This window comes from Ranitomeya variabilis, chromosome 2 (assembly GCF_051348905.1).
Source record: "Ranitomeya variabilis isolate aRanVar5 chromosome 2, aRanVar5.hap1, whole genome shotgun sequence".
NCBI lineage: Eukaryota > Metazoa > Chordata > Amphibia > Anura > Dendrobatidae > Ranitomeya > Ranitomeya variabilis.
In genome coordinates this window covers 208,985,222-209,005,627 of record NC_135233.1, presented here as the reverse complement: position 1 = coordinate 209,005,627, position 20,406 = coordinate 208,985,222, and the positions used below count along the sequence as shown (strand labels likewise).

General features: G+C 47.6%; 1 protein-coding gene across 3 annotated transcripts in view; it reads right to left on the bottom strand.

Annotated features, from left to right (window-relative positions):
* Window positions 1-7,498: 7,498 nt before the first annotated feature.
* The window catches only part of CRB2 (crumbs cell polarity complex component 2), a 229,814-nt gene continuing 216,906 nt past the window's right edge, over window positions 7,499-20,406 (bottom strand). For 2 of the 3 annotated variants that reach the window (XM_077283530.1, XM_077283532.1), the window contains exon 13: window positions 12,630-15,882. In XM_077283530.1, the coding sequence (XP_077139645.1) occupies window positions 15,655-15,882 (228 nt within the window). In that variant the 3' untranslated portion in view covers window positions 12,630-15,654. Of the gene's footprint in view, window positions 10,047-12,629; window positions 15,883-20,406 lie in introns of those variants that run through there. The other variant, XM_077283531.1, reaches the window with a different exon arrangement.

Below are 20,406 nucleotides of genomic sequence, written 5' to 3'. Positions count from 1 at the left end.
TGAGGGGCCTGGCCCCGCCCACCAAGGCGGAGGCCGAGGGGCCCCGCCCACCACATCGGAGGCCGAGGGGCCCCGCCCACCACATCGGAGGCCGAGGGTCCCCGCCCACCAAATCAGAGGCCGAGGGGCCCCACCCACCAAATCGGAGGCCGAGGGTCCCCGCCAAACAAATCGGAGGCCGAGGGGCCCCGCCCACCAAATCGGAGGCCGAGGGTCCCCACCCACCAAATCGGAGGCCGAGAGTCCCCGCCCACCAAATCGGAGGATAAGGGGCCCCGCCAACCAAATCGGAGGCCGAGGGGCCCCGCCAACCAAATCGGAGGCCGAGGGGCCCCGCCCAACAAATCAAAGGCCGAGCGGCCCCGCCCACTAAAGCGGAGGCCGAGGGGCCCGGCCCCACCCACCACAGCGGAGGCCGAGGGGCCCCGACCACCACATCGGAGGCCGAGGGTCCCCGCCCACCACATCGGAGGCCGAGGGTCCCCGCCCACCAAATCGGAGGCCGAGGGTCCCCGCCCACCAAATCGGAGGCCGAGGGGCCCCGCCTACCAAATCGGAGTCCGAGGGTCCCCGCCCACCAAATCGGAGGCCGAGGGGCCCCGCCCACCAAATCGGAGGCCGGGGGGCCCCGCCCACCACATCGGAGGCCGAGGGGCCCCGCCCACCACATCGGAGGCCGAGGGTCCCCGCCCACCAAATCGGAGGCCGAGGGTCCCCGCCCACCAAATCGGAGGCCGAGGGTCCCCGCCCACCAAATCGGAGGCCGAGGGTCCACTCCAACCAAATCGGAGGCCGAGGGGCCCCGCCCACCAAATCGAAGGCCGAGGGGCCCCGCCCACCAAAGCAGAGGCCGAGGGTCCCCGCACACCAAATCGGAGGCAGAGGGACCCCGCCCACCAATTCGGAGGTAGAGGGGCCCCGCCCACCAATTCGGAGGCTGAGGGTCCCCGACCACCAAATCGGAGGCCGAGGGTCCCCGCCCACCAAATCGGAGGCCGAGAGTCCCCGCCCACCAAATCGGAGGATAAGGGGCCCCGCCAACCAAATCGGAGGCCGAGGGGCCCCGCCAACCAAATCGGAGGCCGAGGAGCCCCGCCCAACAAATCGAAGGCCGAGCGGCCCCGCCCACCAAAGCGGAGGCCGAGGGGCCCGGCCCCGCCCACCACAGCGGAGGCCGAGGGGCCCCGCCCACCACAGCGGAGGCCGAGGGGCCCCGCCCACCAAATCGGAGGCCGAGGGTCCCCGCCCACCAAATCGGAGGCCGAGGGTCCCCGCCCACCAAATCGGAGGCCGAGGGGCCCCGCCCACCAAATCGGAGGCCGAGGGGCCCCGCCAACCAAATCGGAGGCCGAGGAGCCCCGCCCACCAAATCGAAGGCAGAGCGGCCCCGCCCACCAAAGCGGAGGCCGAGGGTCCCGGCCCCGCCCACCAAAGCGGAGTCCGAGGGGCCCCGCCCACCAAATCGGAGTCCGAGGGGCCCCGCCCGCCAAATCGGAGGCCGAGGGTCCCCGCCCACCAAATCGGAGGCCGAGGGTCCCCGCCCACCAAATCGGAGGCCGAGGGTCCCCGCCCACCAAATCGGAGGCCGAGGGTCCCCGCCCACCAAATCGGAGGCCGAGGGTCCCCGCCCACCAAATCGGAGGCCGAGGGTCCCCGCCCACCAAATCAGAGGCCGAGGGTCCCCGCCCACCAAATCGGAGGCCGAGGGTCCCCGCCCACCAAATCGGAGGCCGAGGGGCCCCGCCCACCAAATCGGAGGCCGAGGGTCCCCGCCCACCAAATCGGAGGCTGAGGGGCCCCGCCAACCAAATCGGAGGCTGAGGGGCCCCACCCACCAAATCGGAGGCCGAGGGGCCCCGCCCACCAAATCGGAGGCCGAGGGTCCCCGCCCACCAAATCGGAGGATAAGGGGCCCCGCCCACCAAATCGGAGGCCGAGGGGCCCCACCAACCAAATCGGAGGCCGAGGAGCCCCGCCCACCAAATCGGAGGCCGTGGGGCCCCGCCAACCAAAGCGGAGGCCGAGGGCCCCCGCCCACCAAATCGGAGGCCGAGGGACCCCGCCCACCAAATCGGAGGCCGAGGGGCCCCGCCCACCAAAGCGGAGGCCGAGGGGCCCCGCCCACCAAATCGGAGGTCGAGGGTCCCCGCCCACCATATCGGAGGCCGATGGTCCCCGCCCACCAAATCGGAGGCCGGTCCCCGCCCACCAAATCGGAGGCCGAGGGTCCCCACCCACCAAATCAGAGGACGAGGGGCCCCACCAACCAAATCGGAGGCCGAGGAGCCCCGCCCACCAAAAGTAAGTGCGGCCCCAAAAGTAAGTGCGCCCCCGGGTGCAAAAGTAAGTGCGCCCCCGGGTGCAAAAGTAAGTGCGCCCCCGGGTGCAAAAGTAAGTGCGCCCCCGGGTGCAAAAGTAAGTGCGCCCCCGGGTGCAAAAGTAAGTGCGCCCCCGGGTGCAAAAGTAAGTGCGCCCCCGGGTGCAAAAGTAAGTGCGCCTCCGGGTGCAAAAGTAAGTGCGCCCCCGGGTGCAAAAGTAAGCGCGCCCCCGGGTGCAAAAGTAAGCGCGCCCCCCAGTCCCGTGTGTGAAAAGTGCTGCTGTAAAGCTGGTAGCGCTGTTCAAGCACCATGTATTTCCTTCAGGAAATGCCCATCTAATATATAATTGCCTAGAATACTACTTCCTGCAATTTGTGCCAACTTCCGTGGCTTTGTCCGGAGATAATGTCCGGAGATAATGTCCGGAGCTAATGTCTGGAGATAAGTGACGTCACCAGTGTCCTACACCCAGGCAGAGCACAGGGGCCCCAGGCAGCATATGGGGCCCCAGGCAGAGCACAGTGGCCCCAGGCAGAGCACAGGGGCCCCAGGCAGCATATGGGGCCCCAGGCAGAGCAGTGGTCCCAGGCAGAGCACAGGGGCCCCAGGCAGCATATGGGGCCCCAGGCAGAGCACAGTGGCCCCAGGCAGAGCACAGGGGCCCCAGGCAGCATATTGGGGCCCCAGGCAGAGCACAGGGGCCCCAGGCAGCATATGGGGCCCCAGGCAGAGCACAGTGGCCCCAGGCAGAGCACAGGGGCCCCAGGTAGCATATGGGGCCCCAGGCAGAGCACAGGGGCCCCAGGCAGAGCACAGGGGCCCCAGGCAGAACATGGGGCCCCAGGCAGGGCACAGGGGCCCCAGGCAGAGCACAGGGGCCCCAGGCAGAACATGGGGCCCCAGGCAGAGCACAGGGGCCCCAGGCAGCATATGGGGCCCCAGGCAGAGCACAGGGGCCCCAGGCAGCATATGGGGCCCCAGGCAGAGCACAGGGGCCCCAGGCAGCATATGGGGCCCCAGGCAGAGCACAGTGGCCCCAGGCAGAGCACAGGGGCCCCAGGCAGAACATGGGGCCCCAGGCAGAGCAGTGGCCCCAGGCAGAGCACAGTGGCCCCAGGCAGAGCACAGGGGCCCCAGGCAGAACATGGGGCCCCAGGCAGAGCACAGGGGCCCCAGGCAGAGCACAGGGGCCCCAGGCAGCATATGGGGCCCCAGGCAGAGCACAGGGGCCCCAGGCAGCATATGGGGCCCCAGGCAGAGCACAGTGGCCCCAGGCAGAGCACAGGGGCCCCAGGCAGCATATGGGGCCCCAGGCAGAGCACAGTGGTCCCAGGCAGAGCACAGGGGCCCCAGGCAGCCTATGGGGCCCCAGGCAGAACATGGGGCCCCAGGCAGAGCACAGGGGCCCCAGGCAGAGCACAGGGGCCCCAGGCAGCATATGGGGCCCCAGGCAGAGCACAGGGCCTCCAGGCAGCATATGGGGCCCCAGGCAGAGCACAGTGGCCCCAGGCAGAGCACAGGGGCCCCAGGCAGAACATGGGGCCCCAGGCAGAGCACAGGGGCCCCAGGCAGCATATGGGGCCCCAGGCAGAGCACAGGGGCCCCAGGCAGCATATGGGGCCCCAGGCAGAGCACAGCGATATTTTGGACCACTGTGCGGTGTTTCAGACCCCCTGTGTGATGTCTGGGGCCCTGTTCTTAAGTATATTAAATATTAAAGTAACGTATATTAAAGTATATTATAGATCAAATTTGACACGTTTATGAGCACCATTGAGTGATATACTCAAGAATGACATAATTTTTCAACATTTTATGGTTTCAAACTGTAAACACTCAGAGTTTTTTTTACTTCAACCAGAAAACCTTAACGGTTCATAAAAAACTTGACTGTTCAGGATATGATAAAAGTCATAGTATTCTGAATCTTTAACTTATAAAGATACCTTTACATGGGGTGATTATTGGTTCCAGAGAGGCTTTCGGCCGATAATCGTACACATGGCTGGTGACAGGACAATACAATATAAACGTTCAAAGGTAAACACTGATAACATTAAAATCTAATATACAATTGCCTAGAATACTACTTCCGGCAATTTGTGCCAACTTCCGTGGCTTTGTCCGGAGATAATGTCCGGAGATAAGTGACGTCACCAGCGTCCTACACCCGCTCAGGGTGGACAAAGATATATGCCTTCGTGGTGCGCGGCACTTTTCTGATTGGTTGCCGCCTGCCGCGAGCGACCAATCAGAAATGTGCCGTACTGTCAAGAATTGTCAAGAGCTGGTGAGTGCAGCCATTTTTTGTTCTTTCTTACTATTATTTATTAATTGTATTATTCTTACATTTGAATAAATAAAGTATATATGGATTCTAGACTCCCGATTCTTTAGAATCGGGCTGCCATCTAGTACTTTATAAACAATAACCATGTATCACATTATCTGACAAGTTATTTATTGCTACATGTGTACAGTATTAGAACCACTAACAGTACAATGAATACATCACCAAAACTACCATCAACACAGAAATACAACACCAGAGCCACCATCAGTCACCATCACCAGCAGCATAATCAGTACAGGAATGCATCACAAGATGCACTCGCGATGCTGCGCCATGGACTGGACTGTGTGAATTGATTTGCCCAGACTCTTTTTAAAAAGAAATATATATATATATATATATATATATATATATATATATATATATATATATATATATACACACACACACACGATGGTGGCCCGATTCTAATGCTACGGGTATTCTAGAATATGTATGCATGTATGTACGTCACGCTTAGCACAGCCACGTAGTATATAATACAGCCACGTAGGATATAACACAGCCCACATAATATATAGAACAGCCCACGTAGTATATAACACAGGCCACGTACGTAGTATATAGCAGCCAGGCAGTATATAACACAGCCCACACAGTATATAACACAGCCCACGCAGTATATACCCCAGCCCACGTAGTATATAACACAGCCACCTAGTATATAGCAGCCACATAGTATAGTATACATCTCTCGTGCATCACCCCTACTCTGGAACCCTCTACCACAACACATCAGACTCTCGCCTACCATCGAAACCTTCAAAAAGAACCTGAAGACCCACCTCTTCCGACAAACCTACAACCTGTAGTAACCACCGATCAACCAAACCGCTGCACGACCAGCTCTACCCTCGCCTACTGTATCCTCACCCATCTCTTGTAGATTGTGAGCCTTCGCGGGCAGGGTCCTCTCTCCTCCTGTACCAGTTATGACTTGTATTGTTTAAGAATATTGTACTTGTTTTTATTATGCATACCCCTCCTCACATGTAAAGCGCCATGGAATAAATGGCGCTATAACAATAAATAATAATAATATAGCACAGCCACGTAGTATATAGCAGCCACGTAGTATATAACAGCCCACGTAATATATAACACTGCCCATGCAGTATATAACAGGCCGCATAGTATATGACACAGCCCACCCAGTATATAACACTGCCCACATAGTATATAGCAGCCAGGCAGTATATAACACAACCCACGTAATATATAGCACAGCCCACGTAGTATATAACACAGGCCACGTAGTATATAACACAGCCCATGCAGTATATAACACAGGCCACGTAGTATATAACATAGGCCACGTAGTATATAACGTTCTCGCGAGACCGCTAAGTCATCTGGGTAATTTCGCAATGCATCATTAGGAACGGAAGCTGGCGGCAGCATCGCGCGCATCGGTGGACGGCGGAAGGTGAGAATAGCACAATTTTTAATTTTTTTAAATTATTTTTTGCATAGGCAGCATCAATAGTAAAAAGTTGGTCTGGGATGGGGCGACACACTGGCACTGACTGGAGGGGAGTAGGGAGGGGGCACTGACTGGAGGAGAGTAGGGAGGGGTCAATTCGCGGCCGGACTAAGCCTATCGCTGACCTATCAGCGGCGCGGGATTTCCGTTACAGGCAGACAGACAAAAGTGGACCTTAGACGATTATATAGATAGATATACTGGATTTTTAATAAGTCTACACCTGTTTTGAGTATTTGAGTTCTGTACTAAAGAAATATCAAAAAATGATTCAATACAGAATGTTTGACCTAAAAATTCCATGGTCTTACAATTTGAAATTTCATTTGAATTCAAGAAATTATTTTAGCCTTTTTTAGGTGTTAAACAAGCACATAATTATCAGAAACGCATATCAAACAGAGGAAATACAAATCAGAGGAAGCACAACAATTGGTTGGTGTCAATATTTATATTCCAGAGACCTATATCGTAATGTATGTTCACACCTAGCAGATCTGTTGAAGATATTTTCTGCAGCTGTCATCTGAATGGATTTGCAAAAATCTAGGCACATGCTGCAAAAATTGCCCCATTGGAATAAGGATTTCTTTCATTCACAGAAATTTCCGCAATGAATCTGCTGCATGTGAATAGGTCTTAAAGGGGTTGTTCAACATTGGGTTACATGTCTGCAGTCACTGACTGGAGACTTGTGAATCCTTACACTGTTCACGCTGCATGTTGTGATGATTCCCCGATGCTGGGAGTAAGTGGTCATGTGACTGCACGTATGCAATTTGCATACTTCCTGCCACATTTAGACTAGCAGTGTCCAGCCTCACTCAATTCACTATTGCGTCTAGTCGACAAGTGACCACACGTATAAAAATCGCATGCTTGCAATCACACGCCTACCACTCCCGGTGCCGGCACTGGGGAATCCTGACACTGCACACAGAATATGACAGCGATATTTAAATGCACACATCGGCTCCCAACGTCCCCCACAATGTGAGATCATGGGGTACAAATGGGTTACCTTGGTAGCCAAAGGCCTAGTCAAGACCCCCATTGATGCCATCTTGATACACCATGACTTACAACTATATACTTCAAGACTGTTGTATTGCAGTATATCGTACATTGTATATGGACTGCTGATTTGCCCACTATAATTTGGGGTACCCCTTCAACATTAGCATGTGTTACCTGGCTTGGGGCCTACTCAGATGTGCTGAACCCCTTGCTACACCTCTGTATAGGTGCACTTACAAACCAATAGACTTTTACCACTTGGGATAAAATTCAGACTGTAATTAGGGGGATTCTTCTGTTTCTGTACAGAACATGCGAGACACAAAATTTAGGAAGGAAAACCTTTTATTTATATGAAATAATTTAATCATTTACACCAGGAAATTACAAGATGATCAGATGATCTATGATGTATGTACAAAGCCCAACCACAGCACAGTATAAATCCTCTGTATGTGCTCATCATTCATAGATGATGTGTGACGTGCCGATATCTGCATTTAGGATGGTTTCCATATTTGCTATAATCTAACCTGCATATATTATATATGGAGACTCTCTAACTTAGTTATATAGAGTATGAGATTAAACTTTGAAAAAACAAACATGCAGGAGGCTTAAAAAAAATTTGTACTGACCTATCCCCACTTGTTGCTCCTCCTCCAGTGTTACCCGGTTCCCCCGCCAGCCTCCAATTTTACTTTTCCATTAGACACCGCTGTGGTTGACCACCCTGAAGAGGGAACACAGAAACCAGTGGCGGACCCAGACCGCGCTGAAAGATGAGTGATGGGAGGTCAGTAAGGTGAATACAAATATATGGACTGTTTAAAAGGGGTAGACAACCACAGAGTTACCAGTAATTAAAAAGTTCCATTTTATAAGGCACTTAGTACACGATAGAAAGATGACTGCGCATCTGCCAGTGTCAGTAGGTATCTACACCAAGCAAGGATAAGCACCAGTTCAGGGATGAGCTTGTCTTGCAGCTACTCATTTTGTGGGGGAGGAAGGTGAGGTATCAGATTGTTATAACGAAGGCAGAATTCACACATCAAGTAGGGACTGCGATGCGCGGACTGGCAGTGGGTCTCTTGACCCAAACTTGACAGCCTCCTCATATATGCCTAAGAAGAGGGTGTTGAGTTTGGGTCTGAAGACCTGCGGCCGGTCCAGGAATGACAGACTGTGACGTACGGATGTGCGAATGCGGCCTACAAATGAGTGGGGACTGAAGCATCTAACAGTATGTATATGGCTGCAGCGTGAATATTGGCCAACCTTGGTCCATTTTTGCAAAAAATGTTATTAGACTCTGAAATAAAATTGAAACATAACAGTCTTGGATAAATACAATTTTGTCTCTCCATAGTAACAGACTACAAACAAATCTCTGTGTAGTCAGAACACTTTAGTCATTTCTCTGTAACCTAGGTATGACTGCAGATGCAGGCTATACATGGATGTGTGAATGCAGCCCAAGGACAAACCCGGTGTCATGGGTGTGTGATGCATGCATTTGCAGCGGCTCTCCAGTCGCAGACTCAATATTCTCATATGCACGTATGAGGCTGTCAAATTCCGGTCAGGCAACCCGCAGCCAGTCCGTGTAGCGCACTGCATAAGCAGATCTGTGAATGTGGGCTACGGTTGCTACCATGGAGAAACAAGTTTGCATAGGAGCTGTATCCACAAACCAGTAGCAGATGGTACATGGTTACTAATATATTACTGTAGCCCACCTTATTGGATCCTTGCATGAACTTTTGTATTGGTAGATGATGTTTTACACTAAATAAATATTAAAAGAAGTTGTCCTATAACACTTTTTTACAGACAGGTTATGAAAGTAAGTTAGGCAGAGTTTATTCCCACCATGATTAAAAAGGGCTCCTCCAAGTCCTCTTTCTTGGCCAGATAGCAGGATGCTCCCATTTCAGGAGACAAATGCTGAATGCCCACCACTCTCGATGGCCAATAACATGGCCTCTAATTCTCAGCAACAATGGTGGTACCACAGGATGGACCCTTTCAATCTTGCAGACTTGGAGTCTGATTTTTCTCATACACAAAACACTGACCGATTTTCATCAGTGTTTGGCCAGTGTCAATTTTTATCAATAGATATCAGTTATCTTATGCAAAAAAAATGAAGCTGATGGATGTTTCTTCAGCTTCTTCTATCATACTGTCCATGAAAAATGCAAAGCACACGGATAGTATCCAGTTTTTTCACGGGCCCATAGACTTATATTGGCAAGTTTGACCCCTTACTCGAATCAAAATCCAACATGTCTCTGCGTTTTGGAGTTGACCACTTGGTCCGCAAAAATACACGGAGGTGTGACCGCTCCACTGACTATAAAGTTTGTGTGTCTGTCAATCCATTGGTTTATTTTTTGTTGCGGGTGTTCGGAGTATAGTCTATAAAGGATCATATCGTAGTCCATAAGACTTTATTGGGAACACTGTTTCCTAACCAAGGTTCTAGTTGGAAATTTCACAACCACAAGATCTGTCCCTTATATAGCAGTGAGATATTCGCATGGCCTCCATATCGAGGCAAGAAAGTTGTGCAATGATGAAATATCTTTTCCTTTTTTTCTCGAAGTGTTTATGTTGCCTTATTATTTTTTTTTTCCCCTGCTCTTCAGATCAATCTTTCTGTAGGTGGTAGCTTGAGGACATTCCACATTTCTACTCGCGCTCCATCCTTTTCTTGACGGCTTGGACTGTACGTCCCTTGCGTTGCTCTCTTTTTCCTCATTGCTACCATAACGATCGTAATGACAATTAGTAATATGAAGAGCATCCCTGTTCCTATAGCCGACCCAAGCAGAGTGGAGACCTCGACTTTTCGGATCAAACGTGGCTTCTGCATAGAACATAATAGGGTGAATACAACTACCAAAAACAGCGAATGAATGGATAGAAGATAGTCACTCAGTACACAAAGGTAGGACAGCTACAAAGGTGGTCTATCCCTCTGGTGGACCTATCGTCACGGTGTGTCACATGGATAGTCCAATGATTTGTGTAATGCTTTGTGTCAGCTGCAGGGAAATTAGAATTTGTGGTCTCATCAGAGGACATAAAGTATTCTGCTTATCGCCAGTAAGAGCCTCCATCTCTGTCATGTCAGTACTCTGCTTAAAGGAACCTGTCAGCAGGTGTTTAGACCCCAAACTAAAGTCATCTCTGTAAAGTCCCTGTAACGCTGATGATGTCCATACCTTTGTTTTAGAAATCCGTGCCTCAGTTTTATAGAAATCAATTACCAAATTTACATGAAAATGAGCCGCAAGTGCACTTACAGTGCTCTGGCCTCTCCATCTTTCACTGGCCGCTGCCTCTTACCAATGACTGACGGATCACTCTTTTCCATCACCCACTCCCCCACCCGAGATCTCGTGCATGTGCCGTCATTACCGGTAGGTAAGGTCATTAAGATGTTCTGAGAATGGCGCAAAATCTCAGGCAAAGGAACAGGTTATCGAGAGGAAGGCAGTGGTGGGTAGGGAAAGTGGAAACGGGGCCATAGAGCCTCCTGCACCTGCAGCTCCTTTACATGAAAATTTGCCAATAAATTTATATAAAATGGAAGCATGGACTTCTAAATGTTGTGGATGTCTTCAGCATAAGTTGAGGTTCACACAGGTGTATAAAAAAAATCGTTCAGAGTTTCATCCAGAAAAGTGGATTTATTTCTCACTAGTGATCCGAGTGCAATCCATTTTTTTTTTTTACAGCAGCAGCTATTAACCACTTACAGTTTCCTCATGTTATAGAATTGCAACGTATCCGTAAAAAATCAGATGCTACACTGTGGTTCTGTATGGCATCAGATTTTTTTTTTTTTTTTTTTTTAACGCACCCATAGACTTAAGTGGTAGAGTCTCATCTGATTTACAGAAGAAACTAGTGCTACAAGCTACGATTTGTTTAACACACAGATTAACTTTATTTTTCACAAATAGCACTCAGACCAAAAAATATGGTCATGTGAACGAGCCCTTACAGGGACGTTACATAGATGATGTTGGTTTGGGGACTGATAAGCTGCTAACAGTTTCTATTTAAGCCCTGCCAAAGGCTGATAGATCACTGAGCGGACAAAACACTGCAGTCTATTGCTTGATTACTGTTTCCACTAATAAATAAAAAAATATATATTTAAAAAAAAAAATTGCAAAACATAAAAGTTTTAAATTAACTCGCCTAGAAGGCTTTAGCTGTGTAACAAAACAGTCACCAGGCATGTATGGAGCAGAACCGGGACCTGAGCCCTCTCCACCCTATGGTCATCATTGTTCTTTGAGTGGTTAAAAATTGCTACCATTGCTCCCCCTGCCTCATCAAAACTTGTTAAGAAATTAGGGAGCGTTGTGTGTCTCTCATTCTGCTGGATTCCATTTTGAACATCCTCTCGAATTTTTGCAGAATTTATCAAAAGGTGCAAAGAAAGCCTGTTAAATTTATCTTTTGGCGAGACAAGTGCAGCATCTCCTCAAAATTTACTTACCATAATTCTGCAATTTCAGAGATTGCCTCTACTGGAGCTGAATCCTGCACTTGCTATAGCAGGGACATGACCCACCTGGCGGACAGCATAGGAAAGTGGTGCTGACTGCAGGTAAAAGCGGTTGTAGCTCAGGAGCTGCACTCCATCTGTTGGGATACAGTGCGGTTTGTGTTGACCCTGGTCCAGCAGCCACGTCGGAAGTTTGTGGCCACCAGACCAGAGCCCTGTGAACCTCCTATCTGTGGCATCTCGGATTAGTAGGCTTCCGGGATGTCGGAAAACACTCATGACATCGCAGTAGCCTACAAATAAGAGGAGGCTCCAGTTTGGTGGCCATGGACTACGGCCATGGCCACTGGACCAATGTCGTGCAAATCTTTTTCCTCAACTCTAACTGCAGTACAATATATATATATTTTTTAATACTTCTTGGTGGAGTACCGGTATTATAAAAATATGACCCAATATTACTCCTCTACAAACACGAGCAGGTGAAACCAGAATATTAAATGTCATATTAGATAAACGGCATTGAAGCTCTAGATTAAGGCCCCGTATCATACAGGTACCGCTATCGTCAGTGATTTGAGTCAGTGCGGTGTCAGTGTTCCACCTGTTTTTTTTTCCAGTATGGCTTAAGAAAAATCAATTCCAAAACATTTTGCAATGTTAAACAGGTACAGCAAATGGACGGCATCAATGATGGCATCTGTGTGCTGTGCGTGTTTTCCCCGACCCATAGTCTTGTAGTGGCCCTTGTCATCCATGCTGCTGGTAAAAAACAGACACGTCTCCGTGTGGTTTGTATGGACACCATAGATTATAAGGGATATGTGTGGTATCTGTGAAAAAAATGGATGCCACATGTACTGCAAACACGGATGTGTGACGGGATCCTTAAAGAAATGTATTTTCTGTTACTTTTTTAGATTTTTATTTTTTTATAGAGTTCATTCATTTGCTGTTGCATTTGGCAGTTTATTTACACAGTACATGACCGGTGGGCATTGCCCTTTTCTTACAATACAAAATATACAAACCCATTATTGTACAGTTTATACATAGGCATTTACAGAGCTGAAAGCCAACCAGTGTACATACCGCTATATAATACATCATGTACTGAACTGTGCTAGGTGAAACCTCATGAACATGGCAACGATGGATGGATGGCTGTCGACAGCGCACAACATTAGTGGGAAGTAGTGATGAGCGAGTGTGCTCGTTACTCGAGTTTCTCCGAGCATGCTCAGGTGGTCAACGAGTATTTGGGTGTGCTCGGAGATTTAGTTTATGTCGCCACAGCTTCATGATTAGCGACTGCTAGACAGCTTGATACATGTGGGGATTCTCTAACAAACAGGCAATCCCTGCATATATTCAAGCTGTCCATCAGCCGCAAATCATGCAGCTGCGGCGACAAAAACTAAATCTCCGAGCACGACGACATACTCGGAGACCACCCGAGCAAGGAGTATACTCGCTCATCACTAGTGGGGAGTACATGGGTGTTAAATAATGGCGCTGATGATAAAACTTGAAGTCCACAAGGGGTTTGAGTCTAATGTGCTTAAAAACAAAAAACTCTATAAGCAGCATAACAGAAGATCCAGTGTAATATGACCATACAACAATCTCCTAAAAAGCAGCTAGAAATAGAAGTGGTTGGATTAGTGCACAGTCAGACATGGGAGGCCGATAAGGACCGAGACACAGACTGGCAGAAACAACCATTGATCAAGAATGGCTCTGGTTCTGGGGAAAAATAGGATCTTTGTTTTCTAACCCATAATTTCTTAAAGGGAATGAGTCACTAGAAAATGGCCCATTGTTGACATCAGGTTAAATGTACCACTATATAACAAAAATCATAAACCTTTCCATTTTCACATTAGAATTTAATACCAGACTCATTTTCTGTTCTGTATAATAATGATAGTTCCCAATAGGTGATGTTACAGCTCACCACCTCCTCCTCCCTTTAAAATGACCTTTTCTCAGATTAGTGCATGCTCAGATAACACTTCTGTTAGAAAAACGGTTATTGCTGCTAAAAATGTCCATTTAAAGAACAGAAAGTAGGAGTCTAACATTAGGAATAGTGGTCAGAGTGAAAAATGCAAGTATAGACAGTGAGATGAAAAAATAACACTATACAAATTAAAAAATATATATGTTTAACATAAAAATGTGATTTAGACAATTGGTCAGTTTCTGATGACACATTCCCTTTATGTAAAATCCCAATAAGTGATACAAATTAGGACTGCTTTGTAAAAACAAACTGCATTATTTAATACTTAAAGCAATCTCTGGATATGTTCAGAAGCAGCTGGCAAAAGCCGTAGTAGCCCTGAGCACTGGTGGTCTTCTAAAAGAAAATCTAACCTAGATTTGTGCTGCCCAAACCATGGTCCGCCTGTATCAGACCCCGGCTGTGCAGCAAGGTACAGGCAGTCCCCGAGGTACAAATGTCAGACAGAATGTGAGAGACAAGGTGTTTTTTTTCCCGTGTCATGCACTGCATCTCCAGCCTCTGCCGGCTGCGTCCAGACCTCAGAGGTCACTGCATGTTGTAAGGTCATGACTTCAAGACATGCACCATGACTTTATAGCGCACAGTGACCTCTAAGGCCTGGATGTGGGCGGAGATGCGCCACTCAGGGCCAGAAAGAAGAGGACCCAGCAGCAAGAAGCAGGGCTGCCAGAGAGCGGAGTGATGAGGTCTCAGTGTTTTTGTTTTTTTAAACCATATGCCGGCCCTATATCTGTTCCACCTTGAATACAAATTCAGCTTATGGACAAACCAACAAAATTCATCTCGTTTGTAACCCCGGGACTGCCTGTATAGCTCATACAGAAATATACTGTAGTTAGAAGATCTGGTCGGGGGACCATAACCGGAGAGGTTAGTCTGGCTTCACCTCCGGTCAGCTCTTCGGAACGCTGACTGGTCTATCCCAGGAGCAGCGCTGGGAAGAGCCGGCCAAGGACAGCGCCAGACTAGTCTCTTCTCTGGATATGAGCCCCGAAGTGATGCAATTGTGCAGCCAGGCTCTGATTCAGGCTGGCCTTGGTTTGGGCACCATGAATCAGGTGACAGGCTGTCCTTTAAGTAGTAATGAATCTTTTAGATAACTTTTGATATCTTGCAGGCCCTGTAAGACCCCCACCGATCGCTCAAAAGACTTCTCAGAAGTATCAGCTGGTACCCGAGTGCGCGCACAAAGTAGCGTACCGATACAATAGAATTCAATGACTATTGAATTCGTACTCCACTCTGTGCATGCACGGCTGCCTCCTGAGCAAAACATTTTTAAGAGGTCTTTTGAGTGATCAATGAGGGTCTCGTGAACTGGACTCTCACCAATTAAAGGGCCTACAACATATATAAAAATTAAGCAAATAAATAGTAATTAAACTTATGGACAAACAGTTGTTTTACTGGCGAAACCTCGCTGATAAGTTTGGTCACTTTCCGTACCAGCGTGTGGCAGGAGAATGCAGGAGAAATGGCGCTGTACATTGTTTCATTACGCTCCAGCTAAAACTGCCCAGTCCAAAGGCACAAAGAGGTTAAAGTGGTCTCTCCATTGACTTTCCACGTAATATAAAAATATTATTATAAAAACTCAGGCACATCGAGAACCTCACGTTCCGGATAGTTAAGTATACCAGATTCCTCTCCTGGTAAGGGCTCCGGATTATCTGTGCACCGACCATTGTCAGAGGTTTATCACGGCTCCTGTAGTGGCTTTATGGCCTCTACACATTAGGCAGAATGGTTCCTCTGGAGTATCTCCAAAAGTCTTAGATCCCTTGTCCTGATGGTTAAATGGCCAGTAGAAAAGACTAGCCACCAATTACAAAGAGAAGCCAAATGTCCTTCCAGGGCTGTGCCCGACATTATGATGTAATTCACCATACAAACTTGTTACTAGTCGTCCCCCGGATGTTTGGTTCATATCAATCGCTCTTCAGGGGGCACTTTTAGGACACTATCCATTTCTAGCCGGGCACCGGCCACCTCTTGTTGGCTTGGACTGTATGTTCCTTCCGACTGTCTCCTCTTCCTTGCTGTCAGCGCAATGAAAATGCCCACAATAACAAACAGAAGCAAAACCCCACAAGATACAGGCACTGCAACTCCAAGGAGAGGGAAGGGGAAGGCCCAGGCTGCATTGCTTTTCTGCAAGAAACGAACAGCATATTATATCACAGAGGCCGTACCCGAGAGGTACAGATGGGCATAACAGCTGGGTAGAAAACGGAAAAACAATATAATATAGATATATACAATAGTCTGGACTAAACTTGACCTGAGCATGGGCGTAACTAGACTATGTCTTCTCAAAGGCATCTGCTGAATGTAGACTTACCAGAAAAAGGGTCAATGCTCATGTTAAAAGCCAATGTGTTAAATGGAATCTGTCAGCAGGTTTTTGCCATTTAAACTGAGAGCAGCAGTAGGGGCGGGGAGCCCAATTTCGGGAACGTGTCACTTGCTCATTAGCTTTCTGTAGTTTCAATGTAATCAGTGTCTAATCAGCAGGAGAGAGGACTAAGTAACATGTGCCAGGCAGTCAGGCTAATTTGTGTAACCACACCCCCACCACTGTTTGGCAGCTTCTTGTGCACAATGTCAGCAAGCTGCCAATCCGTGGTGTGGGCGGGGTTATACAGAGCTCAGTATTCATAGAACTGTCGCTAAGTGAACAGGGATTCTATCAAAACTACAGCAAGCAGCCCAGTAAGTGACATCACTATAATCAGGCTCTCTGCCCCTACGTCGTGCTGCCCTCAGATAGCAAAAACTTGCTGACAGATTCCCTTTAAATAACCCATACATATTAAAGGAAAGTCATCCCATGCCATCTATCTCGTGTGTGGGGTGGAGGAGAGTGTGTGTCTGAGCATAAGTGCAGGCAAGACAAACATCAGTGGTGTTGAAATCTATCAGTCATGAGCTACTGCCATTTATTTTATATTTATATTAACAAAATAAAGCCTGCAAAATGTCACGTAAAAGACACCAATAAAAACACATCATTCAAGTATTTTAAACATTAAAGTGTGATCTATCTATCTCATACTGCAATGTTTAAAATAGTTGTAAGATGCTCTTTTATTTGTGTCTTTTACCTGAATTTTTGTTGGCTTTTATTACCGTATTTTGTTAATAAACTTACGTTTTTTGCTGGCATTCTTGAAATTCTAAAGAGATGCTTATGGGATAAACTCCAGAAAAATAGCCATACCTGAAGAATGTTGTATTTTGTTAAAAATACAGCCGATTTTCTTTTCTTAAGATCCTCAAAAAATGCTATTTATGTAGACTTTAGGCTTTTCAATATTTTACTTAAAGAGAAACTGTCAGTAGTATCCACCCTCCTAAGCCATTTAAATGGGCATACAGGTCATAAAAAGATGAATAAAATGACACCTTGATATCTGTTACAGGAAAGAAATATATCTTGGTACCGTGTTAGCCAGTAGATAGAAAAATATTTAGAATTGAGAGTCCTCAGTGGTTGATACCTTTTAATGGCTAACTGAAAAGATGGTAACAAATTGCAAGCTTTCGAGACTACATACGTCTCTTCATCAGGCAAAGACTAAAACAAATTCTGAAGAATCACATATTTATGCACAACATAGTATTTTTTTTTCTCTATACTATGTTGTGCATAAATATGTGATTCTTCAGAATTTGTTTTAGTCTTTGCCTGATGAAGAGACGTATGTAGTCTCGAAAGCTTGCAATTTGTTACCATCTTTTCAGTTAGCCATTAAAAGGTATCAACCACTGAGGACTCTCAACCTTGATATCTGCGATCTGATGTCTTACGTCATAAAAATCCACTTTTTTCTTAATATGTAAATGAGCTGTTTAGATCTATGGGCCGGACATAGATCTCCCTGAGACTCTGCCTCCAGAGGTTATTGTAAATAAAAGGAGACATTACCAACGTCAGACATGTAATGACTGACAGTCCGCTCTCCTGATCTACATGTCTCACACTGGTATCGCCTCCTTTCATTTTTAAAAAAGTTCTGGAGGCAGCTCGTCAGGGAGATCTATGTTCGGCTCATAGATCTAAACAGTTCATTTACATACTCCAGAGAAATCCATGTTTCTCTCAATAAGACATCAGTTCGCAGATATCAAGGTACCATTTTATTCAGCTTCCTATGACCTGCATGCCCATGTAAACGGCTCAGGAGGGACGATCCTACTGACAGATTCCCTTTAAGCAACATCTGCCTGCATAATTTTAATAAAATGGCAAAAAATGCACATAAAACACTGTGTATGAAACTGGCCTTAAAGATAACTAGTTGTCAAAGTTGGGGTCATTAAATTACTGCCAGGGTGCTGTTAGGGCTCAGATACACTTGGAAAGATCTCTATATTTTTACTAGGATGGAAAAATTATTCTCCACTCACTAGTCACCAGGGCAGTGCTGCAGCGCTGACTAGTCAGGGTCTCCTCACGGTTGGCATGCCCAGTCCGCCTATATTAAAATTCCAGAGACTGAAGTCTCCTTTCACATAATGCTGTTTTTTTGGTTACTGTGATAAACTGCTATGTATTGTGCAATTCATATGTCTGATGAAGAATTAAAGGGAACCTGTCAGCAGGATTGTGCTCAGTAACCTACACACAGTGTCAGGTCGGCGCCGTTATACTGATTACAATGATACCTGGTGATGAAATCCGTCTTGTGGTTGTTGTTTAATCTTTATCTTCAGTTTTGAGTTAGGGTACTGTCACACAGTGCAATTTTGATCGCTACGACGGTACGATTCGTGACGTTCTAGCGATATCGTTACGATATCGCAGTGTCTGACACGCAGCAGCGATCAGGGACCCTGCTGAGAATCGTACGTCGTAGCAGATCGTTTGGAACTTTCTTTCGTCGCTTGATCACCCGCTGACATCGCTGGATCGTTGTGTGTGACAGCGATCCAGCGATGTGTTCGCTTGTAACCAGGGTAAACATCGGGTAACTAAGCGCAGGGCCGCGCTTAGTAACCCGATGTTTACCCTGGTTACCAGCGTAAACGTAAAAAAAACAAACAGTACATACTTACATTCCGGTGTCTGTCCTCCGGCGTCTCAGCTTCTCTGCACTGTGAGCGCCTGCCGGCCGGAAAGCGAGCACAGCGGTGACGTCTGACGTCACCGCTCTGCTTTCCGGCCGCTGTGCTTACACAGTGGAGAGAAGCAGAACGCTGGGGGACAGACACCGGAATGTAAGTATGTACTGTTTGGTTTTTTTACGTTTACGCTGGTAACAAGGGTAAACATCGGGTTACTAAGCGCGGCCCTGCGCTTAGTAACCCGATGTTTACCCTGGTTACCCGGGGACTTCGGCATCGCTCCAGCGCCGTGATTGCAACGTGTGACCGCAGTCTACGACGCTGGAGCGATATTCATACGACGCTGCGACGTCACGGATCGTGCCGTCGTAGCGATCAAAATTGCATTGTGTGACAGTACCCTTAATGATATGCCCGTGCTCTGGGGCGACCTGTGCGGGATCTTCATGTGGTGGTCTGATTAGGTATTCATCACTTTGGCTTCTGACAGGTCACTGATCCCTCACTGACCGGCCCCCTATTTTACAATATTATACAGGGTGGGCCATTTATATGGATACACCTAAATAAAATAGGAATGGTTGGTGATATCATCTTCCTGTTTGTGGCACATTAGTATATAGGAGGGGGAAAACTTTTCAAGAGTGGTGGTGACCATGGTGGCCATTTTGAAGTCGGCCATTTTGGATCCAACTATCTTTTTTCCAATGGGAAGAGGGTCATTGAGAATTTCACAAGAAATAAAATGGTGCGCTTGGTTTGAACGTAAGTTTATTCTTTCATGAGTTATTTACAAGTTTTTGACCACTTATAAAATGTGTTCAAAGTGCTGCCCATTGTGTTGGATTGTCAATGCAACCCTCTTCTCCCACTCTTGACACTCTGATAGCAACACAGCAGAAGAATTGCTAGCACAGACTTCCAGTATCCATTGTTTCAGATGCTACACATCTCGTAGCTTCACAGCATAGACAATTGCCTTCAGATGACCCCAAAGATAAAAGTGTAAGAGGGTCAGAACGGGAGACCTTGGTGGCCATTCAACTGGCCCAAGACGACCAATACACTTTCCAGGAAACTGTTCATGTAGGAATGCTCGGACCTGACACCCTGACACATTTTTGTTATACATTAATTCCTAAAAAAAAATAAATCAAAATCAGTCTGAAAATGGCACCGGCCGTGCCTGTGCAGTAGCAGCTATCAGCGATGTGGTAGTTGCTATCTTGGAGGAGGAAATTATTATTTTTCTCTAGCAAGATGCCGACGCCGGTGCCAGCGCAGTAGCAGCTATTGAATCGCCAATAGCTACTATTGCGCAGGCTCAGCCAGTGCCACTTTCAGACTGATTTTCTTTATGAATGAATGTATACCATAAAAAAAAAAAATAATAATTAACTGCACATTACACGTGATCAGGCTACGGCGCAGGAGCCTGCCTGCAGAAGGGGATTTATTTTTAAATTATATATATATATATATATATATATGTATATATATAATATTTCAATATTTAAAATAGGGGGCAGGCCAGTGACGATCAGTGACCTGTCAGAAGCCATACTGATGAATACCTAATCAGAGCACCACTGGTCGCCACCAAGCACG